Source organism: Mustela erminea, chromosome 18 (assembly GCF_009829155.1).
Source record: "Mustela erminea isolate mMusErm1 chromosome 18, mMusErm1.Pri, whole genome shotgun sequence".
Taxonomy (NCBI): Eukaryota; Metazoa; Chordata; class Mammalia; order Carnivora; family Mustelidae; genus Mustela; species Mustela erminea.
The window spans coordinates 16,099,290-16,124,180 of NC_045631.1; the positions used below are offsets into that span (position 1 = coordinate 16,099,290).

At 56.0% G+C, this 24,891-nt stretch overlaps 1 protein-coding gene across 1 annotated transcript; it reads left to right on the top strand.

Moving 5' to 3' along the window:
* Nucleotides 1-4,841: 4,841 nt before the first annotated feature.
* On the top strand, nucleotides 4,842-23,757 carry MNT (MAX network transcriptional repressor). Its single transcript, XM_032320416.1, has 6 exons — nucleotides 4,842-8,274; nucleotides 13,503-14,082; nucleotides 14,680-14,721; nucleotides 14,869-14,980; nucleotides 19,895-20,087; nucleotides 20,225-23,757. Exons 1-6 carry the CDS (start codon nucleotides 8,202-8,204, stop codon nucleotides 20,980-20,982), a joined length of 1,758 nt encoding a protein of 585 aa, XP_032176307.1. The 5' UTR covers nucleotides 4,842-8,201; the 3' UTR covers nucleotides 20,983-23,757.
* Nucleotides 23,758-24,891: the final 1,134 nt, after the last annotated feature.

The window sequence follows — 24,891 nt, forward strand, 5'->3', positions numbered from 1 at the left end:
GCTAGTTTACATTTCCATTAAGTGCCTGTTTGTTTGTTTTTTAAGATTTTATTTATTTATTTGACAGAGACCTCAAGTAGGCAGAGAGAGAGGAGGGGAAGCAGGCTCCCTCCTGAGCGGAGAGCCCGATGAGAGGCTTGATTCCCAGACACTGTGATCATGACCTGAGTGGAAGGCAGAGGCTTTAACCCATTGAGCCACCCAGGCGCCACCCAGATGCCCCTAAGTGCCAGTTTTTACCACACCTTTGTTAGCACTACAAGGCTAATTTTTGGTGTCTTTTTCTTTTTCTTTTTTTTAAAGGTTTTTGTTTGTTTATTTATTTATTTTAGAGAGCACGTACAAGTGAGGGGAGGGGCAATGGGAGAGGGAGAGAGAATCTCAAGCAAGCCTATGCTAAGCGCTGAGTCTGATACAGAGCTTGATCTGCGCACAACCATGATGAGATCATGGCCTGAGCATAAATCAAGAGTCAGATGTTCAACCCAGGCGCCCCAAGGCTGATTTTTTAAAAAAATCCTCTTTTGAGGTGCCTGGCTGGCTGGTAGAGCATGTGACCCTTGATCTCAGCTTTGTAGGTTCAAGCTCTACATTGGGTGTAGAGGTTACTTAGAAATAAAATCTTGGGGCGCCTGGGTGGCTCAGTGGGTTAAGCCGCTGCCTTTGGCTCAGGTCATGATCTCAGGGTGCTAGGATCGGGTTCCGCATCAGGCTCTCTGCTCAGCAGGAAGCCTGCTTCCTCCTCTCTCTCTCTCTGCCTGCCTCTCTGCCAACTTGTGATCTCTCTCTGTCAAATAAATAAATAAAATCTTTAAAAAAGAAAAGAAATAAAATCTTAAGGTTGCCTGGGTGGCTCAGTAGGTTAAGCGTCTGCCTTTGGCTCACGTCATGATCCCTGGTTCCTGGGATTGAGCCCTGAATCAGGCTCGTTGCTCAGCAGGGGAGCCTGCTTCTCCTTCTCCTGCTCCCCCTGCTTGTGCGTTAGCTCTCTGAGACAAAGAAATAAAACCTTTAAAATAAATAAGTCCTTTATTAATTGATAGACAAGAATATTCCCAGTGTTTTAATTTTATTATGGTTATAGCAAGGTCATTTTCATATATTTATATGTAAATTTATGTTACATATATTTTATAAAATTTAAATTCTATTCTGTGTTCATTTTTCTACACAGGTGTTCTTTTTGTTATTGAACTGCAAGAGCACATTTGCCAATATTACCATCCATTCTGTCATTTACCTTCCCCTTTTATTCATGGTGATTTTGTTTTGTTTTTATAATTAGGAGCCTGTAGAGGTGTTTTGTTTTGTTTTTGTTTTTGTTTTAAGATTTTATGTATTTGACATAGAGCGAGCACAAGCAGGGGGAGCAGCAGGGAGAGGGAGGACAGGCTCCCCGCTGAGCAAGGAGCCCCATGAGGGACTTGATCCCAGACTCGGGGATCATGACCTGAGCTGAAGGCAGTTGCTTAACCGACTGAGCCACCCATGCATCCCAGGAGCTTGTAGAGGGTTTATGTAATCAAATCTGTTATGTGTCTGCCTTTATATTTTCTTTTCTTTTTTTTTTTTTTTTTTTAAGAGAGAGTGCATGAGGGAGGGGTGGGTGAGTAATGGAAGGTGGGGGGTGCCTGGGTGCCTCAGTGGGTTAAGCCTCTGCCTTCAGCTCAGGTCACGATCTCAGGGTCCTGGGATGGAGCCCCTCGTTGGGCTCTCTGCTCAGCAGAGAGCCTGCTCCTCCTCTCTCTGCCTGCCTCTCTGCCTACTTGTGATCTCTGTCAAATAAATAAAATCTTTAAAAAAAAAAAAAAAAAGGAAGAGGAGGAGAGAGAAGCCGACTGCCCCCCTCACCCAGGGCTCCATCTCAATACCCTGAGATCATGACCTGAGCCAAAATCAAGAGTTGGACGTTTAACCAACCAAGCCACCCAGGCACACCATCTGCCTTTATATTTTCTTTGTTTGCCTTCATAGGCAGAACTCTTAACTGCTCTTGCAGCAGAAAAAAATATTTCCTTATATTTTCTTATGACTCTTTTTGGCATTATTTTTTACATGTAACATTTGAATTTATGTTGGTATATGATGTGACGTTTAAGAACCTAACTGTGTTTAGCAAATGGTTACTAGTCCTCACAGAGTAACTCTCAAGAGAGATGACTGGTAAGCTCCAGCACTGCAGTCTGAGGTATCTGTGATGGGAAAGGTACTCCCGCAGGCTGGGGCGTGGGGGGTAGGGTCATGGACTGTAGCATCCCCCAGCGTGGAAGTGTCAGGAGAGGCATAGGCTGGTATGCGTCTCCTGGAGTGTCCTGGGTTGTCCCCAGCACTGTCCAGTAGAGACTTCCCAATGGGCTCTGGGTCTTTAGAAAGATGTCCAGTTGTAGGTGTGGAGCTGAGCCTCGGATTTAGGCAGTCTGGTCATTCACAGGCCACTGCTCAGGGCCTTACATACTATTCTGAGAGGGCATCAGTTATTATGAGCACAGGTAGCTGATTTCTTGGTTTTAGAGACTTGACTGTGCAGCCTGCCCTTTGGGTGAGCTTGGATTGCTGGGACAATCCACCTCAGTCCTTTCCATGGGGCATTACAGTCTAGCTGCTCTGCCCTGGGGGTCCTCCCCTGTCATGGACACACCCCACCCCCACTTGACCCAGTTGGCTCTTGACTCACATTACAAAACTGCACCTTGCCGCTGCTCATAACCTTGCCCCGTCTCACTGCCAATGACCTGAATTCATTTTCTCTCATAAAGCCTCCTCTTTTTTTTTTTTTTTTCCCCAGAGGAATAGCTGAAGTTCATATCCTTTCCCTCGTGCCTTTCTGCTTTGATCAGCTTCTTCCTACCAAGTCTCCAGAGCCCCCATCTCTAGCCACAGTGTTTAGTTAGCCTCTTTGGTTTCTCAGAAAAGCTCAAAGTGCATGGCTCCTCCCCTTTTGCTTCAGAACTGCATTTCTTTCCTTATTACTCAGTGTCCACACCCAGGGCGGTTGTCTGGATAAAAATCTGCCCCTTTCCCCCAGTCACCTTTTCAGGCCAGATATAGGCACCAGTGAGGAATGGCTGTCTGCCCAGGCCCAGCTAGAAGCTCTTATTTCCTCAGTGGCCTGAGTCTCTGAGATTGTCTGGGCCTCTGGATCCTAAGTCTAGTTCTCTTTCCTTTGCCTTGTCACTCCTCTGCTAAGTTTATTTATTGGGTACCACTAAGCAAAGTTAATGACTGTTCCTGTCTTTAGCCAGAAGGGGAGAAGTTATCTCCCTATCACCCATTTCTGTGAGGTTTTCTAGGACTCTGGACCCACTTCCCAGGTTTGGCTATCCAACGCAGTCAGGGGAGAACTAGGCCATTCTTCTCATCCCAGCTGACACTAAGCAGCTTTGTGACGTTGGATAAGACATCTTCTCTTGGGAAGATAGACTAGATTATCTCAACTCTTCAGCTGTGAGATCATATGAGGCAAGGGAGAGGGGAAAGTAAGTGACTTGATTGTACCTGTTTTGTAGGTTCAGGAGAAGTCCTTTACTCAGTGGGAGTGGAGGAAGGTAGCTGGAGACTTTGGTGGAAACTGCTGGCTCTGAGGGTCCCACCTCACTGATGGCTGGATGAATACCATATGGAATACACCTCTATCAGAGCCATTCACAAACCTGCTCATCATTCAGACTGGGCTTGTCAGGAATCATGTATGGGCCACTTAATTTCTTCTTATCCGTTCTTAGGAAATATGATGCTCTGGGAACCTAAACTAAATGAGTACATCAGCATGCTTATGGGTCTTTGTGTGGTTGTAGGATCTCTATGCTGTGTCCAGTGTGGTGGTGGTAGAGAGCAAAGCTAACCTTTTCCAGGTATTACTGTGGAGTAGAGTCCTGTTTGTGACCTCTTACCCCACCCTGGCTTACCAAAGTTCACCTGGCCTTGGCTACAAGGCTACCTAGCACATGTCGGGCACACAGTAAATATTTGTTAAATGAATGTCATCTGTGACCCTGGGTTTACTACTAGTTTTCTGTCCCTTCTTCATCCTGGCTGGCTTTCTTTCTCTCTTTGGTCTTGTCTTAATTATGATATGTGAAAAGCTCCTTAAAACCACTTGCAGAATTTGAGAAGTTGGTCCTGAACAGTTAGGACATCTTCTGGGATCTAATGCAAATACCTGTACTTTGGCTTTACTTCCTTTCTGCCATCTCATTATGTATGCATCTTAGGGGGTCAGGAAACTGATCTTCATACGTCTTGGAGTTGCATTTGTATGTATGTATGCAATGCTTTGTTTGAGGGAGTGGGGTGGGGTGGAGGGTGGAAGACAGTCTCATTAAGAGAATATCTCTAGCTTGGCATATTAAAAAATTGAGGGATGAACTGGGCATTGGGATGCACAGACTTGAGGAGGAAGACTAAAAATAGAAATCCTTTCATGAGAAAGTACACAGTGATGGGTGGCCTAGGTGTCCCCCTGCTCTAAAGGTACTAAGCACCTAGAAGCCATAATAGAACTTTAGGAACAACTTTTTGGAGATGGCTGGCCTTTGGATCATTCCCAAAGTGTACCTTTGTGCTGAAACATCAGAAGGCTTCTTTTCACTTTGCTTTGAATGAATACAGTTGCCAGCTTCTACCCCAGTTCCATCCCTTTGGAACAGGGAGCTGGGGCTAAAATGTTAAACGGCTCTCCTATTCATTCCCCTCTCCCCTTCTTTTTCTTTTTTTTTTTTTTTAAGATTTTATTAAGAGAGAGAGATCACAAATAGGCAGAGAGGTAGGCAAGGAGGTGGGGGAAGCAGGTTCTCCGCTGAGTAGAGAGCCTGACATGGGGCTTGATCCCAGGACCCTGAGACCATGTCCCGAGCCACAGGCAGAGGCTTAACCCACTGAGCCACCCAGGTGCCCCTCCTCTCTCCTTTTATACCCACCTTGTAGGTATCTCCCACCCCAACTGTGTCCCTTCCCCAGCTGGGGAAACCCTGGCTGATATATTCTGTTTAGCCATTTTCAGTCTCCTGTAGGCAACAACGGCTCAGAAAAAAAGCCTCCTTTATAAACCCTTGCTTTTGCCTAACATCCCCTGGCTGCTGTCCCCACATGACCCAAATAAACAGATGATCATGTGAAGCCAGTAAGGCTGTTTGTTTTAAATAGCAAGCATCTCCACTAAGCTCTGGAGCAGATGGGGTATTGGGGGCAAGGGAGAGACTGGCATTTGACTCTGTTCACCCCACCTTTATCTCAGGCTTACCCACCCATGAAGGAAAAGGTGTCTTCAGAATGCTCCTTTTCAGAGGGGTGCCTACTTAATGGAAAAGAGCTGGTATCCGGCAAGAAGTCAAAAATTGGGCTTGGGCCTCTGTAAGAGACTTCAGGACTATTTGAGTGCTATGACCACTTGAGGACGGCAGAAGATACAGCTGAATGGAGCTCTCTGAGCATCATGGGCCACTGGACAGAATAGTACAGTGCTGACCCCAAACAAAAAATTTGGTCAACATTGTTGCAGGTAACTGTTACGTTATATAAACTGTTTAGTGCCCCACCCCAGCATACACACCTGTGTATTGCCTTCAAACTTCTCATTTTCTTTGGTTGTTCTGTGGGCCAGGCCAGCCACACTAGTAGCAGGTGGCAGATATCTAAATGGAAGCAATTTAAGGACCAGCACAGATCTCGCCCTCCCAAGAGAAGGGCATTCATCCCAGGACACCTGGGCTCCGTTGTTCCCACCCTCTCCCCCACCTTCCTTTCCAGATCCATCACAAGCCAAGCCAGTGGCACCTGGACGTGTGTAATGGCCTCTGCTCAGTTACAGATGCTAGGGCATCAAATGTGTGAAGATCAGATCCTTCCATAGACTGCTGCTGGCAAACAGTCCCCTTCCTTCTCTTCACTAGGTTCTTGATTTCCAAGATCCGTGCAGGTTTTCTTTCCTTGGTATGTATTATGCCCTCAAAGGAAGGGAGCAAAGCCAGCAGGCATGCATTTGTACCGGCTTTCTGTGCCTCTAAGCTAGACCCCAAAATAGGAACATAGCCCTCCAAGGGCACAATGGGGTTGGGATGGGATGGGAAGAGATGGGTTGGCAGGATGGTCTGCCACTCAGCTGTCCTCATTACGTTTTGCTTTGTAGCTTTGATGGTGAATCCCAGGCTGCAGGATTCTGAACCCAGCTGGCATTGTCCCATTCTGAACTGGTAGCAAAAAAGGAATTTAAGGCTAGGACGCAGGGGCCAAAGGACTGCAGGCATTGGGCCCACAGAGCTGTACATGTGTTAGGGTGCTACCAAAGTGCCTTCAGTCGGTCTTTGTGTAACTACCAACTCTACCAGTGGGGCTTGTGTGGCCTGTGCCAAAAGAAGCAGAACAGCAGGGTTTCAGGTGAAGATTTTGGAGACCCAGACTATAGTATATTAAGTGGACAACTTCCTGTGCAGACAGTTTGATACTCCTACACGATTTTTTTCGAATTGGGTGCCCTGCCCTGTTTCAGAACTGCCTTCAGAAGAGTCGTCGACGGGGTCAAGGATAAATACTCCTTCCTCCAGGGCATGCAGCAGTTGGAATACCGAGTGACTTCAGACAAGTCCTCTCTCGTGTCTGGGCCTCAGTTTCCTTATCTGCAAAATGAGACTACTTATGCTGACAAAGGTCTAACTTTATGATCGTACCGCAGGCAGCCCCAAACACTAGCTCAAGTAGCGGCGGCAGCGAGCGCCAGCCCGGGGTCCCGCCCTCTTGGCGAGCGCGGTGGAGACCAGGCAGAGCGTCCCGACCCCCAGCCCCGCCCGCGGCCTCAACCGCCCAGCGGCTGGCAGGGCCAGGCTTCCGCCCTCCACGTTGTTGTTCCCGATTTGGGCCCCGCCCCCTTGGTCTCGGCCGCGGACGCCCTGCGTTAACTGCCCCCGCCCAGGCCCCGTAGCAAAGGGTGGCCTGTGGGGGCATCAACATTAGATAGGCGTGGACAAAGAAGAATTTGGGGGTAGAAAAGAGAGACTTGATTTGGAAGGAAGGGTGATGAAAAGTAAAGGGTAGGCCACGGCACAACTGCAGAATTTTCCTCTCGGCGTCTCACCCTCCGTTCTTAGAGTGGACCCATCCGCACCTAAGAATGTGACCGTGTTAGACACTGGCCCTTTAAACAGAAGGCTGGCGGCGCGGGGTGTCCATGTGGAGCTGCTCCATGCCGTGTTGTCCTGCCCGCCCATTGGCCCTTGGCCCGGTGACGTCGTCTAATAGGATGCGAACGCACTGCGGGGGGAGGAACGGAGGCAAAACGAGGAACCGGATTATCGCTCCGCTCCCTCCGCCTGTCTCTGGCAGCCTCCTGCCGTCAGCTCCGCCCACGGGCGGATCCCGGGGGAATTGCGACAGCCGGGGTGGTTGCAGGAATTAGGTCACGTGTGGGTAGGGAGCGGAGACCCAGGGGTCAGGCCAGTCTTCTAAGTCATCCTAAGGTTTCCCTGACCTGGAATATCCTTATTTGAGCTAACTTAAGTCTTAAATTTTCCACCCCTCTTTTCTTCCAGCAGGACACACTTCGTTGTGAATGACCGCAACACGCAGCCCTTGCTCAACTTGTGGCTTGCCATCGGGGCGGGGCGAGGAGAGAAAGCGGAAATGCAGGGCGCGAGCGGGGCGGGTTATTCTCCCACCCCCACCCAGGCCACGTGTGCGCGCGCCGTCCTATAGTGGGCGGGGCAAGCCCGCTCAGCACCCCGCCCCTCCCTTCCTGAGACGCCGCGGCCCTGCGGGCGGGGGCTCCGGTCCGGGCTTTGGCTGCGGCCCCGGTGTAGTAGCGGGGGCGGCGGCCGGGGGCAGCGCGGCTCCTTCCCTTGTTGTGTGTGTCGGTGCCTCCTCGCCATCTTGTTGCAAAGCCTTTTCTTGTCGGCGGGACTCCCGGGGGCCGCGGGGCGGGAGGCATCAGAGGGGGAAAAAGAGAGGGAGGGGAAGGAGGGAGGCAGTGCCGCCTTTTGTTTTTTTGCACCAAAATTTTTTAAATTTGCAAATTATATTTTGCAAATATTTTGGGAAACATTAATTTTTTCTCTCCGTGCTCTCCCATTCTTCCTTGCGGAGTGCGCTGCGCCGCCCAGCCCTGTCGCCCCCCGGAGGTGATCCCTCCCTCCTGCCTGCCCGCCAGCCTGACCTGTGCCCCTCTCGCGGGCCGCAGTCTCGGCCCCGGCGCGCCCCCGGCAGCTCTCGGCGCGATGAGCATAGAGACGCTACTGGAGGCGGCCCGCTTCCTGGAATGGCAAGCGCAGCAACAACAGAGAGCACGTGGTGAGCGGCCGGGCTGGGCCCCTGGGGCACCGGGGAAGGGGAGACGAGCGACCCTGATCTCCGAAACCGCGGGCAGGACGCCTTCCTGGGCTGCCCGCGAAGCCGGGCAGCTCAAGGTTTCGCACAAGAGCCGCCGCCCGGGGAGAAGTGTTGGGGGCAGTAAAATTAATTAATGAATTCATTAACATGCAGAGAGGGACTCGGCTCCTGTGGGCGCCACCTCAGTTGCCTGCCACCCCGTGTGCACCTTTCGTGGGGGCTCCTTTCGCGTGGGCCAGCGGCGCCCTCGGTAGCGCTGAAGATGTGTGAGTCGGTGGGGGGTGGGGTGCGGAATGGTGTTGCGTGGGGGTGGCAGACCCGCGTGTGCGTGCGTGTGTGCACGGGGTATGTGTGATGCGAGCCTCGAGGAGAGCGGATGAACGGACGTGTACACGGGCGAGTGTATAGTGCACACGAGTGGGCGTGTGTGTAACGGAGTGGGGGGTGGGAATTACTCTACGCCGAGCAGCTCCCCGGCTTCCCTGGCCCTGTGGGGAGGGTGCGGGGGGCGCTCCCGGCCGATCTACGCGCCGCTTGGGGCGGAGGCGGCCTTTGCAGAATGAAATGACATCGCGTGTCTTATGATCCTGGCCAGCCCCGCCTGACCCCGCCTCCCAAGCCTGGGCTGGGTCGCGCTTCAGGGGTTTGGGTGAGAGCTGGGAGGATTGGGTGTCTGCGAAACGGCCCGCAGGTCGCTGGGGGCAGTCCCCGGGCCCCCCTTGCTGCGCCCCACTTTAGCCGGTGTGGAATGTGGCGTGTCTGCGCGTTCCAAACCCGCTCTCGGCTGGAATGTTGCGTGTGCCTGCGTTCCAAGCCCGTTGGTTACACCGGGTGGTGACGTGGACGGGCCCCGCCTCCGACCACGTGCACGGGGGACACTCCCGCTGGGGACTGAGCGGCCCGGCCCCTCCCAGTGCCTCGCGCTCGGCCGGGGGCGGGGCCAGGGCGGGGCTGGCGAGTGGCCTTGCGCGGGGTTGGGCCCTGGCTCCGGCCGCCGGGCACCTCCCAGGGAGAGCCTGTGTACTGGGAGGAGGAGCCGCCGAGCTCACCTGACGGTTCTCGCCCCAACCTCCTGTTCTTGATCCTGGGGCGAGGGAAGCCCTCTGAATCGCAGGGTGACAGGACATTTAGAGCTCACATACTCCCATTGACGTTTGGGGGAACGTTCTCACCAGGACCTCCTGGCAGTACCCCTAGTCACATTGTGGAATGAGCCAGGCGGAGAAGGGGCAAACTTTGGCGTTCCCTCTTTAGGAAACGAGGATTTCAGATGCTTCCAGTCCTACCCGCCCTGTCGGTGGTCCCCAGCTTCATGGTGTTGCAGGGTTAGGGGTTGGAGGGAAAGACCTCCGTTTTTCGGACCATTGAGAGGCCCTCGGCCCTGGATCGGTGTGTGTTCGATATCCGGGGACTCCTGTCCCTTCCAGCCTCCCCTCCCCTCCTCCTGACGGGTTCGTTGTGGTGAAGAGAGTGCTTCGCCCTCCTTTCCTTTCTCTCTGCCTATTGTTGCTTCAATGATGAGTCATGCTGGAGGTAGTAGTGTGTGTTGTGTGCGCGCGCGCCCTGCAGCTTTTGCCGCGGCAGCGGAGGGGGTGGGGTGGGGGGAGCGGCAGCGGGCCAGGGGCGGGGGAAGCGGCGGGTCCGCCCGGCCTAGTAGGTCGACCGGCCTCTCAAGGTCAGGAGTCACTCGAGATCTGTGAGAGTGAGATGCTTAGATTTTGCGAGATTGATGGGCCGGGACCTCAGCCCGCGTGCCCCTCCTCCTTATCTCCGGGGTCCCCAGCAGGGTCAGGCCCTGGGCAGTGCTGGTTGTGACCGAGAATGTCCCGTTTGCGGACGCAGCGAGTGGGCGAGGGGAGGGGGTGCGTGGACAAGAACTGGAGAGACTTGAGTCACCTGCTGCCACCATCAACACAGTGCATTTGAGGGGTACCTATTGTGTCCTCTCAGGCACTGTGCTAGAGGTGAACAGGATTGACCCTGCTTTTTCCCCAAGAGAGCACTCACTTCACCTTCAGTTTGCCCTCAGGCTGATTGGTTTTATGGGGAAGGGGAGAAGCCCACCCCGCCCCCACTGCCATCTCCCCCACCCTTTCCAAAATACTACGTCCAGAGCTGGCAGTAAGGACGACAGGAATGATGTGTGCAACACTGTGAAGGAGCCTGGGAATGATTCCCTCCTAAGAAGTTGCAGAGCCCTGCCCCTCCCCCAGGTGGTGAGAACTGGGGGCAGGGAGCTGAGTAGAGGCCCTGTTTAACTGAATGGTCACAGTTTCTTCTTGTTGGGGCCAGGAGTTCTTAGGGAATGGGTGTTGCAAAGCCAGATGGACTCCAAAAGCCTACGTGCACACATGGCTAGACCTAGCCGCAGCACTTAAGTCTCAAATTCATTTCTTCCTCCTCCTTGAGGTTCTGTCCTCTAACTTGGGGTGGGGATGGTGTGAGAGAAGAGGTCGTGTGTGGACCTGCTGACCTGATGAGCAGCTCTGAACAGGGATTCTCTTGTCCATACCCCATTTCAATTTCAAGGGTGGATGTGTGGGAGGATGTGTGCACACATGCATGTGGGAGAGGGAAGAAGTGGTCAGCAGCATTGAAGAAGTCATTTCCAGCATTCATGGAGGTGGCTCAAATGGGACCGACCCTCTTCTACCTGACCTAGTCACATGGCAGGTGGGGGGTGAGGGGCTGCCGTATCCACAAGTTCCCTGTTGGCCTGAAGAAGGGGAGAACTCCCCCTGAACAGTGGAGGCTACCTAGTGTTGACTGTGGCCCCTGAATCACCCCAGATGTGTCATGCTGAATTCTCTGGGGCCCCTTCGTGTGCATATTTGGGAATGGGAGAGGGAGTGCACCCCTGGGTGCAGCACAGGGTTATTTCACAGAGACTGAATCTGTTTTATTCCTGAGGGAGTCCCTGAGTGACTGCCAGTTTGCTCCCTCCCTTTTGTTTCCCCCTCCCCAGGGCATAGGAAGAGGGTCGCTGCTGGGTGGGGAGGAGGCAGGAAGCTTTGGTGGGCTGAATCTGGCCCAGGACACCCCCTCTTCACCACCAGTCAAGACTTTCCATGCTGATCCAGGTGTGATACAGCTTGGCCATTCACCTGGGTCCCTCCTGGCACCCGTGAGGCATACCTGCCTGACCCTGGAAGAGAGAGGGTAGGTGAGAAGGTGGTTGCCATCTCCTGGATGAGCTGTGGAGTTGCTTTAAAATATGGGGAATATGAGGTTTACTTTCAGTCTAGGTTACCAGGGCACCTGTCTTTGGGGCTTGGGGCCCTCTCTGTCGCACTGCTAATGGGAAAGTGTAACCCTGGTCCCAAAGCCAATGAAGGAATTTGGGTCGTGGCCCAAAGGAATGAAGGTGGGCTGTATTGTATCAGCTGAAGGGGATGGGGTGGGAGGAGGTGGGGAACAGTATGGGGGATGGACTAGGTAGCTAGTAGGTGGAACTCTCCACAGACTTCTCTGCTAGTGTGGTCTCTGGGAAGCTGGAACGCAGAGAGCTGGTTTTCTCTGGGGCTGTAACATAAGCCAGTGCCAGCCGGCAAGGCCTGGGAGAGCCCTCATTGAAGCAGTCCTGGCAGCTCCCCTTTCTGAAGGGCAGGGGAGCTACGGAAGAGGCCTGTGCTGCTGGGAGACCGCTGAGTGCTTCCCCTCTCACAACCTTGCTCTACTTCCTCCTCCGGCCCCTTCTCCCCTGCTCCCCTGTGGGAGGGAGGAGCTTGGAGCAGGCCTGGCTTGTGCCCACCTTGTTGGTGGGCCTGAGGGCCCTCAGCCCCAGAGACCATTGGAGGGGTTGATTCCCTCCTCTATTGGGGGCTCTTAGCTTACCTGGTCCTCCAGCCCCACCCCTTGTGGCGTGGTATGTTTGGGGCATGTCTTCCAGCTCCTGCTGTCAGCCCAATTAGTCTGCAGTGTGGCCAGTCCCCAAACCGCAGAAGGGCTGGTTGACCTGCCTGCACTCTGGCCTGGGGGGCTACGGCTGCTCTCCAGAGACCCTGCCCAGCCCTGTAGTCAGGAAACCGGATTGGTGGGGCCTGGCCAGCCCCGGGCAGGGTGGAGGTGGGGAGGTACTTGTGGCTCAGGAAGGGCCCTCCCCTTCCCCTGGTGGCAGCCAGCCCCTTGAGTAGGCCTCACCTTGAAGCAGGGCTGGCCATGGGGATGCTGAAGGGACAGGTGTGAGGCTGCTTTCTTTTCCTTTCTGCCTGCCTCTTCCCTTTCCCTTTCTTCCCTTTCTGCTGCTGGTGGTGGGAACAGCCAGGGTGAGGGATTTGGGACCCATGAGTTCTAGCACCACAAAAGGCAGAGAAGGACTGAATGGGTTTTGTGTGGTCTCTGAGGAAACCAGACACTGGGACCTGGCCTGGGACTCCTGGGCCTGATGTCCTCATGTGTGAACTGAAGGTGATGTCCCTGCCCTGCCTGTGGCATGGACTTCCATGAGGATTCAGATGGGGCGGGTGTGTGTGTGTACAGACATCTAGTGAGCATGTGCTTGCTAACACAGCAGGTATGGGCATCCGCCAGGTGGCTGGGTCTGGTTCCAGTTTACCTGTTACTTGCTCTGTGATCCTCAACAAATCACTTTACTTCTCTGAGCTCATTTATTTCATCTTGAAATGAAGATGCTGCCTGCCTTCTGGAAGGTACTTGGTAAATACTGTTGAATACCTTCCCCAAAAGCTGTGCTCTGTTGGCCTCTCCTACATTCTCCTGTGGTGGCTGGTGAGGTCTTTCGCTGACTGGCCTCTCTCTGCCCACCATACCTATCATCCCATGCACCTCAGCCTTGTTCCTGAATTTCCCTGCTCCACTAACTCCTTAACCTTCAGGTGGCCAGGCTTCCAGCATCCCATCTGACAGCTCTTGCTCTGTCCTTCTACCACCCTTCTCCTCTCCTAGCATGGATTATTCTGTTACTTGTCCTTCCTCTCATCCCCTAGGTCTTGGGCTCCCCAAAGGCAGAGACCAGGCCTCTTTTCACTGTTCACTGCCATGCCCCCAGCACTTAGCCCCCATGCCTAGCTGGGTGTGGATGGGCATTTGTGGTGTCTCAGGCTGAGCAGGCATGTCCCTGAGCACTGACTGGGACAGGGTCAGGGGATGCTTTGTGGTTGGAAGACTTCAGAAGCCAAAGCCCAGGACTGTTGGCCTACTGAGAAACCCCTTGTGTTCTCTCTGCGTAGAGGAGCAGGAGCGGCTTCGCTTGGAGCGGGAGAGGGAGCAGGAGCAGAAGAAGGCCAGCAGCCTGGCCAGGCTGGCCCATGCCCTGCCTGTGGAGGAGCCCCGCATTGAAGCACCACCCCTACCTCTGTCCCCACCAGCACCCCCTCCAGCACCCCCACCCCCACTTCCCACCCCCACCCCACTGACTGTCATTCCTATTCCAGTAGTGACCAACTCTCCTCAGCCCCTGCCCCCGCCCCCACCACTGCCTCCTGCAGCCCAGCCTTTGCCTCTGGCACCTCGCCAGCCAGCCCTGGTTAGCACCCCTGGACTCAGCATTAAGGAGTCTGCTCCCTTGCCCACTAGGCCACAGGTGCCCAATCCCACTCCCCTGCTGCCAGACTCCAAGACCACCCTTGCATCCACTGGCAGTCCCAAGCCTTTGCAGCCCCTCCCCACACCCATCCTGACCATAGCACCTCACCCTGGAGTTCAGCCCCAGCTGGCCCCCCAGCAGCCACCCCCACCCACTCTTGGGACCCTGAAGTTGGCACCAGCGGAAGAAGTCAAATCCAGCGAACAGAAGAAGAGGCCTGGGGGGTGAGTGAGGTGTAGCCGAGTCGGGACTGGTGGGATGGAGAATTGCCCACGTTCTGGGCAGTGTTTGCAGGAGAAAGTAGCCCCCCCTCCTAAACTCTTCCTTTAAAGCGTTATCCTACCTCCCCAGCTGAGAAGTACCCTGCTGTATTTGGACAGTTCTCACTGTGCCTGTGTCTATCCACACCCAGAGAGTGGGGAATGGTCATGGGTGTCTGTTGTTATCAGGCTTCTTTGTTCTCTGACACCCTCAAGGATGGGCTGATGGCATTGCCAGGCCTTTGGACAGAGTATTGGATTGGAGATCTCTTGGGTGAGGGCTGGGGCCAATTGGCTATTTCTGTGAGCCCCAGAACACCCTCTTGTCTCCTCACAGGTGGACAAGAGCAGGATGGAGGGTTAAAGGGATTGTGAATTATGAGCATACATGTGCCTTCCAGGGGGTATATCCACCTCCGTGCAGGGTGAATGTCTCCCATGGCAGCTTTGTACAGAGAATCTGGGGAGCAAACCGCTTGTGGCATTTGGGGAGTGGGGGCAGGAAGGCCACCGAATTGGGTCCTCCTCCCTGAATCTCCTTCCTGTCTGTCTGGGTTTCAGGATCGGAACCAGAGAAGTACACAACAAATTGGAGAAGAACAGGTGTGTGTGCTTGCTTGTGTATCTCTGGGCCCGACCCGCCCCCTGTGGGGATTGCTCCCACCCTTGGTCCCCCAAGCTCTCCTGGGGCCTTCCTCTCCACCCCCATCCCCCAGGTGCTGGCTAACCAGCGCCACTCCCTCTCCCCAGGAGGGCCCATCTGAAGGAATGCTTTGAGACCCTAAAGCGCAACATCCCCAACGTGGACGACAAGAAGACGTCGAATCTGAGTGTGCTGCGGACGGCGCTGCGGTACATCCAGGTATGGGGGAGGGAAGCACCGCCGAGAGGAGGGCGGGCGGTGGCCGCGGCGCCAGCTTCCTCCTCACTCCCGCCCGCCCTCTTCCCCTAGCCGCGGCCCCGCCCCGCCCTCGCTCCCTCTCCGGCTCCCCCGCCCGCCTCCACGCGGGCGCTGAGCACATGGTTCGGCTGACGTCAGCGGGGCTCCCCGCCCGCGAGGGGGCGGGGGAACCGGCGCGCGTGCGCGGGGGAGGGCGGCCGCGGCGTTCCTCTCTCCCCCTATCCCTGCGGGGCCACCCCACGGACCACCACCATCTGCACCACCCCCGCAGCTCAGTTTTGAGACCAGGCGCTGGGGTCCACGTTAGCGTCCGGCGCGGTTAGTGTGCCCGCGAGTGAGAAGGGCGTGGAGCGGCCCCGGCGCCTCCACCCCGTCCGCAGTGCCTGGGCGGGAACGCGGACAGCCCGAGAGTGTGTCGCTCGCGGAGGGGTGGGGAGTCCCCTGGGCGTGGCTGCTTGCAGACGGTGGCGCGCCGCTGAGCCTCCCCCCCCCCCCACTCTGACCCCAGAATGATTACGATCCTTCAGTGAGAGCGTTGAGGTGCCACGACTGGATTTGGGGGGTTAAACCTGGAGGCTGGGGAAATGTGGTGGTTCTGGGTGACCAAAGCAGTCATGGGGTCACCGAACCTTTAAAAAATTACGCTCTCCTCCTGTTTGGGTTTTTAAAAGCTTCTTTTCAGGGCCCTCCTGGCCGTGTGCCCCAACCCCCTTTGGGCACTGGCTTCTCTCCGCTGTACGGTGGGGGGGGGGGGCTCCCGCCAGATAAGACAGTTGCCATGACGGCCCCGTGTTTCGGTTTCCTTGGAAACCGGCCGAGGGTTCCGCGTGCCGGGAAGGAGGCTGTGGGGGTGGGGCGGGTGGCCACGCTTGGCTGCCGCGGAGACGGAGTCGGAACCGAGCCGTTGGGGAGTGGGAGGGACTTAGAGCTCCCTGCCCGCGCGGGGTGGGGGGGGGGCAGCTTGGGGTTCCTCTGCCGGCGCCCTAGGGCACCTGGGGGCGGGAGTGAGGGGGAGCCGGGCAGCGTCAAAGGTCCCGTGGTCTGGGGTCCGACCGAACATGAGCCAGAGGCGTCACCCACCCCCCTACCCCACCCCCGGCCAAGACTGCGGGGTCACAGCCCTGAGGTAACCGGAGCCTGACTCGTTCGGGGGGCGGAGGCGCTCTTACGCCACTGCTCCCAGCCGGCCGCTCCCTCCCGGCCTCCTGCGAACGCGCGCCCTTCCGCCCGCCCTGCAGGCGAGGAGGCGTGGCTGGCGGGCCTCCAGGCAGCTTCCCGGCACCCGAGAGGGGTGGAGCCGGGCTCGGGGATTGGCAGGGCCGGGGTGGGGGCGGGGCTTCCGCGCGCCGATCGATGGGGTGCCGCGGGCTCGGAGTGACGCTGCAAAGCCGAGTCCGCGTGGGTGCGCGCGTGCTCCGGGAGGGGAGGGGCCTCGGTTTCGGCCGGTCTGGCCTCGGAGGAGGAGGGGCCCGAGGAGCGGGGATTGGAGGGTCCCCAGGAGGCCTACTTCTGACATGTTTTTATAGAACTTGGGTGTTGAGAATATTACGGGTTCTTCAGTCATTCACAGTCACATGACGTAGGAGCAAATCCTTGTCCAAATGCTGTGACGTTTTCTGTGAATATCAGTTTCTTCTGTACTGCCATTTTGCTAAATAAGAAAAAAAATAGTATCTTCCTCTTGGGGATGTTAGGAGGATTCGCGCTCTAAATACCAACTTAATCGCAATTACTAAGACACGGGAAGGATGGAATAGCACATTCCACTTTATAGACAGGTAGCAGACATGGGTCTAGGCGGAGTGGGCAGCGAGGTGTACCCAGGCTGTTCGTAAGAGATACTTGTACTGGGGCTGGCAACAGAGGCAGAAATAGAAAACTGACAAGGCCTTCTAAATCCTTAACCTCACTCATTTGTTTATTCATTTAGGTGCTTTGGACAGCTCTGTCTGATTTTGAGAGTAAAGCAGGGAGCAAAGAAAAAAGTGTGGGTCTCTGTCTTCATACGTTAGTCACGTGTTTGGTGTTGATGGCAGAGGAGAAACAAACAAAAGGACTGTGCCATGAGGATGTAGTAGGGACAGGGGTCACAGAATCTGTTCTAGGTAGGGAGTGAGGGAAGTTGTAGCTTGAGGAAGGGGCATTCAAGCTGGGACCTGAAGGTTTCAGGATGACCTAGGCAAAGCAGAGGGCAGAAGGCCCAATGCCTTCTCTGAAGTTTCTCCAGCCCTGGGGAGCAGAGTGCAGTTTTGGAAGTTAAAGGTGGTCACGAAGGTTGCCATGGAGAGATGGGGACAGCAGGGCACCAGCTGGGAGTGAAATAGTAGAGAGACCACATTAGCTGTGTAGACTCAAGGCTCTGGGTGTGTGCTGAGATGGGCAGGCTGTCACCCCGGCCAACTCAGGGTGGCTTGGAGGTGCTTATGGGATCTGAAGCAAGCCACTGTGAAGTGGAGGAAAACAGGAAGAGGAGTAGGCAGGTACCAAACTATGCATCCAGGCAGTCTTAGGAAATGTGTTTAAAATGAAGCAGTGTGGACAAAGCTAGAATCTGGGGAAACTCCAGGGGCCTCTAGGCTTGTGGAGAACTGGGCTGGTTAAGAAAAAGAGGTCTTGACCTCTGAGTTCCTCCCAGAGCCAGAAATCTGCTCTCCCTGTGTAAAGTTTAGGACAGCCACTTCCAGCCCCCAGCAGCCAGGTTCAAGTGAGAGCTGACTCACCACAGGCCCTATCACTGGTATGGTCTCATCTGATGTCCTGTCCAGCACAGGCCTCTCAGGGTGGAGCCAGGTGAGAAGCCAGATATATATGTATATGTGTGTGTGTGTGTGTGTGTGTGTGTGTGTGTGTGTGTGTGTAAGGGAGGGACTTTCTGGCAGAACTGTGGAGAGAAGCAGGTTAAATCTCAAAAGCCAGGATGCAGAGGAGGCTGTGTGTGGCCCAGGACTGCTGGCAGAACTGTAAAGCCACCGGGTTTCAGGCCAGAACAGAGTAAGGTTCTATCTGGGTTATGTGTTGGAGCAGTAATGGTTGGAGGCATCTTTGAGTGGTGAGGTCAGAAATACAAAGAGTTTGGAGATACTGGAAGGAGTGGGTGAAGTCGAGGATCTTGCCATACCCAGGAGGGGCAACTGAACAGCCAGGAAGGCTGCTCTGCTCGTAGTAAATGGAGTCCAGGGAAACTCGGTGTGATGGATGACTGATTCTCCTGTGATAAAGGAGAGGGACAGGATAGAGGTGGGAATCCACAGGCTCACATCCTCACAGATCATTTCCCTGGGGCTAAGATATGCATAGTTCTGTCCGGGCTGCTGGTAGGGTCAAGGGAGAAAAGCTAATTATGGAGTAGTCTTGGCTTTTACTCACAGCTTAGGACAGGGACAGTGTGTATTGAGGTGGAAAGACAAAACAGGAAGTTTTTAGGGATGATTTTAGTTTGTGATTAAGTACTGATGTCTTATTCAGTGCTCAGGTGTGGGCTTGGAGTGCAAGCAGATAAGAGGCAGAGAGGTGAGAAAGGGTCTGTGTGTGTGAGAGGGTTCAGAGAGGAAAACTGAGACTAGCTGGATAGTTGGGTGTGTGCAGGGTTGGTGGGTTCTGCACCCGTGTGGCCAGCAAGCCTTGGAAGCCCAGAGGAGCTCAGGAGCAGCGTGGGTTCCCAGATTCCAGGATGCTGTAGGGCAAGAGTGGCCGTGTTTGGTGGCCCCAGCACTCCTGACATGCCTGGGCCAAGGAGAAGCTGGCAGTGGGGAGGCCTGCGAGACTTCGAGGTGTCCGTTTAATAAAGCGTCAGAGTCAGGAGGTCACAGAGGACGGGAGCTGAGGTGAAGGACACAGGCTGGCCTTTTGGAGCTGCAGAGAAGTCTCTCATGTGAGGGGAAACTGGGGATCCTTCTGATAGGTGAGGCATGGCCTGTGTGAGGGTCCCCAGCTGCCTGTGCGCCTGGAGGGGCTGAAGCAGCTAGGGGTCCCATGGCCAAGGGCATTCCCTTCTGGTGTTCTTAGTGAGGTAGGTACCTCCAGGTCATGGGACAGGGCCAGCCCGAACCCTGTGGTGGAGGTGGCGGCAGTGCTCAGTGTGAGAGGTGCTGTGGAGCCGTTGTTCATTGGTCAGTGCAACTCAGCTACAGGTGTGGAAGGTGAGGGGCACATTCCAGGGTTTGGGGGTCGGTCAGTAGCCCAGAGGGCTGCGGGCAGTGAAACCACGTTGTTGAGAGACAGCCCAGGGAGGCACCATGGGGAGTACCCCATGGCGGGCTGGGCGAGGGGGCAGAGCCAGCAGCTGCCTGGGATGAAGGAAATGGAGGCAGGTTGGGAAGAAATGCAGGGGGTCCAAGTGCAGGGGGAGGGGTCGGTGTGCCACAAAGTTTCAGGGGCATGCTCAGGGACACTGAAATGGAGACTAGGGGATGATGCTGTGAAGAGAAGGGCACGATCGTGTGGGGTTCTTTGGGGAATGAGTTCCAAGGAGGGTAGCTTGTGGCTCGGTGACCAACAGCGTGGTATGAGTGGTGCCTTGAGCAGCACCAAGAAGTCTGTTTCCCCTTCTGTCCCCCACAGGATGGAGGGAGGAGGCTTCGGGGAGGGTGGAGGGGAGGGCGTTTATCCTGGGGTGGGGGAGCTGACCTGCATCTGTGCTTTCTGTCAGTGGTGCCTGCTAGAGCGCCTGCAGTCCACAGGACATGGGCCCCCCCACCCTGGGGCCTGGCCAAGAAGCAGGGGCAGCTGTGGTCTCCAGCAGCCCCCTCCCTGCGGGCCTACCACTGGGGGCTGAGGGACCTTGAGAGCAGGGTGCCCCAGGGGAGTGGTTGGCAGTACTGGGGGCCTTAGAGCTCCTGCTCAGGGTATGCTTCGGGCCCTTGCCTTGTTCTCCAGTCTCTGAAGAGGAAGGAGAAGGAATACGAGCATGAGATGGAGCGGCTGGCGAGGGAGAAGATTGCTACCCAGCAGCGGTTGACAGAGCTCAAGCATGAGCTGAGCCAGTGGATGGACGTGCTGGAGATCGACCGTGTGCTCCGGCAGACTGGCCAGCCCGAGGACGACCAGGCCTCCACCTCCACGGCCTCTGGTGAGCACCCTCCTGCCCCTCCCTGGCCAGGCCCTTGCCCCCCAGCTCCCTGTCCCCAGACCCTGGGGACATTTACTGCTCCGGCCTCTTGTTTCCCAACCCTTTCTAACCTGTCCCTGTCCCTCTGTCCCCGACAGAGGGTGAGGACAACATAGACGAGGATATGGAGGAGGACCAGGCTGGCCTGGGCCCACCTAAACTGAATCATCGCCCCCACCCGGAGCTGCCGAAGCCCCCGCCCAGTGCTGCCCCTGCACCTCTGCCTCCCCATCCACACCCCCACCCCCAGCCTGTGGCCCTGTCTCCCGTCCACCTGCCTGGGCAGCAGCCACCGCCACCACAGAAGACACCACTGCCGGCCCCTCCTCCCCCAGCGGCTGCCCCTGCCCAGACGCTGGTGCCGGCTCCAGCCCATCTAGTGGCGGCAGCTGGCGCGGGCTCCACGGTCATCGCCCACACAGCCACCACCCACGCCTCAGTCATCCAGACTGTGAACCACGTTCTTCAGGGGCCAGGCGGCAAGCACATCGCCCACATCGCCCCCTCGGCCCCCAGCCCTGCTGTGCAGCTGGCCCCCGCCACACCCCCCATCGGCCACATCACCGTGCACCCTGCCACCCTCAACCACGTGGCCCACCTCGGCTCCCAGCTGCCCCTGTATCCGCAGCCCGTGGCGGTGAGCCAGCCTGTGGCGGTGAGCCACATTGCCCACACCCTCTCACACCAGCAAGTGAATGGCACAGCTGGGCTGGGGCCCCCGGCCACTGTCATGGCGAAGCCAGCTGTGGGGGCTCAGGTGGTGCACCACCCCCAGCTGGTGGGCCAGACAGTGCTCAACCCTGTGACTATGGTCACCATGCCCTCCTTCCCAGTCAGCACGCTCAAGCTGGCTTGAGGAGGAGGCCACTCAGAGGCCCCCAGTGGGGGCAGGGAGGGGGCCCATCCCCCGCTCTCCCACCCACCAGCTCCACACATTCCAGCCAGGCCCAGGCCCGACCCCCCCACACACACCCACCCCCAGGCCTCCTAGGGGAAGGGGGTGCAGAGACTCTGAGCCAGGGGAGGGAGGGCCACCCCAGGGAGCTGGGCACAGGGCAGGGGGTTACCCCCACTGCACTAGGACTTGATCAAGTGATGAGACACTCTGGTGAATGTGCCACTCTGTCTGGCCTGGTGCCAGCTCCAGTGCCGTTCCTGCCTCCCCACTTTGTACCCTGCAACCCCGTGCGATGTGGCTGTTGTGTTCTCCCGACTTCCCCGCTCTGCCTGCCTTCCTGTGCTGCTGCTGCTGCTACTGCTCTGGCTGATGAGGTGGCCAAGCTCCCTCTGTCCTGAGCCTCAGCCTTCTCTTCCCAGGCCCTCAGAGGGGAAGGGGGGAGGGAGCAGGACTGAAGCAACTTGGCCCGGGGAGCTGGGGAGCTGGGTGCCTGGGGGGCTCTGCTCTGAGTACAGATGACAGATCCTAGGACACAGCGGCTGTGTGGTCCCTTCCTGACAGTTGGGCACCCCAGCCTGGGGCTCTCCAACCCAGTCAGTCGTAGTCACTGATTTGTTACCACAGAAACTAGTTAAGAGGAGTCTCTACCAGCAACTCATCCCATGCTGTTGCTGAGCTCCCTGAGCCTCCCCCGCCCCCAGTCCTTGCCACTGGGCTCCTGACCTCAGGAGGGTAGGCTGAGGGTGGGGGGTGGGAACGAATGGCTTGGCCGTCCTGCCCCCACACCCACCCCACCGCTGGCCTGGGGCTGGACTGAGGAAAGAGCTGCTCTGGATCTCCATCCCCAGCCCTGGGCCTGGCTCTTAGCTTCCCAAAAGCAGAGGGGCTGGGGTGCGGTCACTTCTGCTGCCCCAGTTCCCTGGCCTCTGCTCAGAGCCGTGCGCGCCCCTGAGGGGTGTATGCTGGAGTGCCTCTTGTAGCCTCTGGTCTGGGTCTTAGGAAGTCCAAATCCAAGGCCTGAGCCAAATCCCCAGCATCACCCCCCTCCCCGCGTCCCTGATGCCCTGGGGGGACCTGTAGAGCAGGGAGGAGGACTGCTGCTTGTGCCCCAACTAATTTGTCTTTGGCATCATCTCTTTCCCTTGAACATCAGCTTTTCTCCAGTGGGCTCTTCTGAGTGTGCCACAGCCTTCCTCTGAGGAAGGTCCTTAAGTTGGATCTAGGGCAAGGCTGAGCTTGGGGTGGGTAGTGAGGGGGCCTTTGTGCAAGGCCTGCTTCTTTCCCTGCCTTTGCCTCTGCCCACTGCTTTGGCTTCTCTTTTTATGTGGGTATTTATTACAAGTGACCTTGTGTTAGACACACAGTTGTACACATGTGCACACTCGCCTCCCCACCTGGACGCACATGGTGGCCTTTCAGCATGGGGAAAGGAAGCCAGTGTCCGTAGGTGTGAAGTTTGCTTTGACGAGCAAGGGGAGCAACCTACAGGAAACTGAGGAGGCTGGCAGAGGTCCCTTTCAGTTCTTTCCTAGTCTTGGAGACCTCCCAGGGGCCTGGTTCCCTTTGTCTTGCCTGGGGTGGGGAAAGGGAAGGCCTCTGGTCATCCTAGAGGCCCCCAATAGGGAGCTTCACACCCCACAAGCTCCCTGCCTTCCTGCCCCTGCAGCCACCTCCTGCCAACCCTGGTTCTTGGGGAACCAGTCTCCGCTTTTCCCTGAGTGATACCAACTGAAAGAGCAGAGGGAGCTGGACGGGCCTGGTGCCCAGGGAATGGTCAGAGAAGCACTGGGGAGCCTGCCCTTTCAAGCTCTGTTCACCTCCCTGCATCCTGAGGCCATTCCAGAATTGAAAGTGTGTCACCCAGTGGCCTCTGGGGCCTGCACAGATACCTCATCCGCCCGCTCACCGCCCCTGCCCCTCCCCACCCCTAGCAGTGGGGGCCTTCGAATCTAGTGCCGAATGACTATGTCCAGATTGGTGACGATGGGTGTTGTTGCTGTTGTTTTTGTTGTTGTTTGTGAATGCTGTGATGCTGTGTGCCCGAGAGGGCAGCCGCCACCCAGCCCTTCCATGGGCATCTCCCCTCTGAGAGCTGTCAGGACCACGTCTGTCCTCACCCTGTGGGACCGCCTGCCCCTCCCCCTCCCCAGCCCTTCCAGCCTGGGGGACGCGTGCGTGCACACACACATATATACACACACACACACACACACACACACACCTTACCTCTCATGCGTGTTTTACTTTTTGACGTTAAGAGTGGCTCACTGGCTGGGAGCCTTTACCTCGGGGAAAGGGGGAGGTTGGTTCCTTGGGGGCCAAAGAAGGGCAGGGAGTGCCTGGAGGGGAACTGGGGGGTCACTATAACCCCTGCTCTCCAGGAACAGCTTCTCCCCCATCCCAGGGTTCCATCCCCATCCCCCAAAGAGGTGGCCCTTGTTTACAGTGAGGACTTGGTCACTGTGTCTCCGTTTCCTGAAATATAAACTGTAGCGACCCCAGACTGTAGAGATTTTTATGTGTTTGGATACATCTGCTGTGTGGGAAAAAAAAAAAAAAAAAAACCTACAAAAAACCCTAATTTTGTACATATTGTATTTTTACTATTGAACTGTATTCTAGTGGCTGTTCATGCTCCAAGACTTTAGGTATTGAGACATGAATACTATCCATGTAATAAGCACTTGCCTGGAATAAAATATAAAACTGAAATAAACCTGCACTGAAACCAGAGACGGAGCCGCCAGGCTGCAGCATCCGGGTCACTCTGTTGCCACAAGAGGCCACAACCGCTCGGGAAGGACCTCCAGCAAGAATCACCGGGGTTCTCACCCTGTCGGCGACCCTCAAATGGGTCCTCCAGCAGCTTCCATGCTGGTCGGTTTTAGAAGACATGGCCTTCCAGTTCTGACACCAACGTTCAGTCCTCAGCAAGCCTTGAGAACTGCAGTGCTGTTCTTACGCTTTTGTAATACTTCCTCAAACCATTCCTACAAACACTATCTTGTTTCATCTCTTCACAGCACGGTGGAATACATAAGCCAAGAACTAGCCCTGTTCTGGCAGGTAAGGAAACAGGTTAGAGGTGGCTGAGTGACATGTTGTGGTCACACAGCTAGCCTGGGAGCTTGGGGAGTCAGAGCTCTGGGCAGGGTTTCCCAGCGTGTGCCACTCTGCCCTGGGGCCTGCCAAAGAGCTAGCTATCCCCAACTGGAGAAAGTTCCAATAGGAAAGGTGGAGGACCCCCAGGGGGTCGGGGATTGGGGATCAGTGCAAGGAAAGGGGAGAGACTTCCTGAGAAGGGAGATGCTTCTGAGGTGCTAAGTCAGGCCAGGTCATCTGGGGAGTCCATAAGGGAAAAGAATAAGAAGTTGGAAGTCAGGACTCAGAGAACCGTGTCCTTAGAACTGCATCTGTCCCAAGTTAGGGGAACCCAGCCCTTTGCCAGGCTGTCCCAGGAGGAAGCATGGAGGGAAGGAAGCGGCTTAGCTATAGACAGGCTGCCTCATCCAGCTCCCCGACTACAGCTTCCCCACTCCCAGTCCCAGCCAGAGGAATTAAGTTAGCTTCTCTTCCTGGGAGGGGTTATCCTTAGGGAAGGACGGGATGGCCATGAATGTCCTGGGGTCCCCTTCTCTGAGAAAACGCTAACCTCAAGAAAGGCCCATCAGGTGCCCCTCCTCGGCCCAACAACGCGGCCAGCCCCTTCGCTTGTGAGATGCTAGCTCCCTCTGCTGGTAGCTAACAGGAAGAGAGGCATCCCTTGACCTTAGGGAAAGCCTATAGTTAGGGTTAGTGTCCCACTGTCTGGCACTGAGGAGAAAGATGAAGCCTCAGCCTCTGGCCGTGCTGACCCAGTGTCATCTG

Bases quoted from the DNA above. Each gene is read 5' to 3' on its own strand.
- MNT (XM_032320416.1), top strand. From the start codon at position 8,202: ATGAGCATAGAGACGCTACTGGAGGCGGCCCGCTTCCTGGAATGGCAA. The intron at 14,981-19,894 runs GTATGGGGGAGG...CTTGTTCTCCAG, and splicing joins CGGCGCTGCGGTACATCCAG to TCTCTGAAGAGGAAGGAGAA. The intron at 20,088-20,224 runs GTGAGCACCCTC...TGTCCCCGACAG, and splicing joins CTCCACCTCCACGGCCTCTG to AGGGTGAGGACAACATAGAC.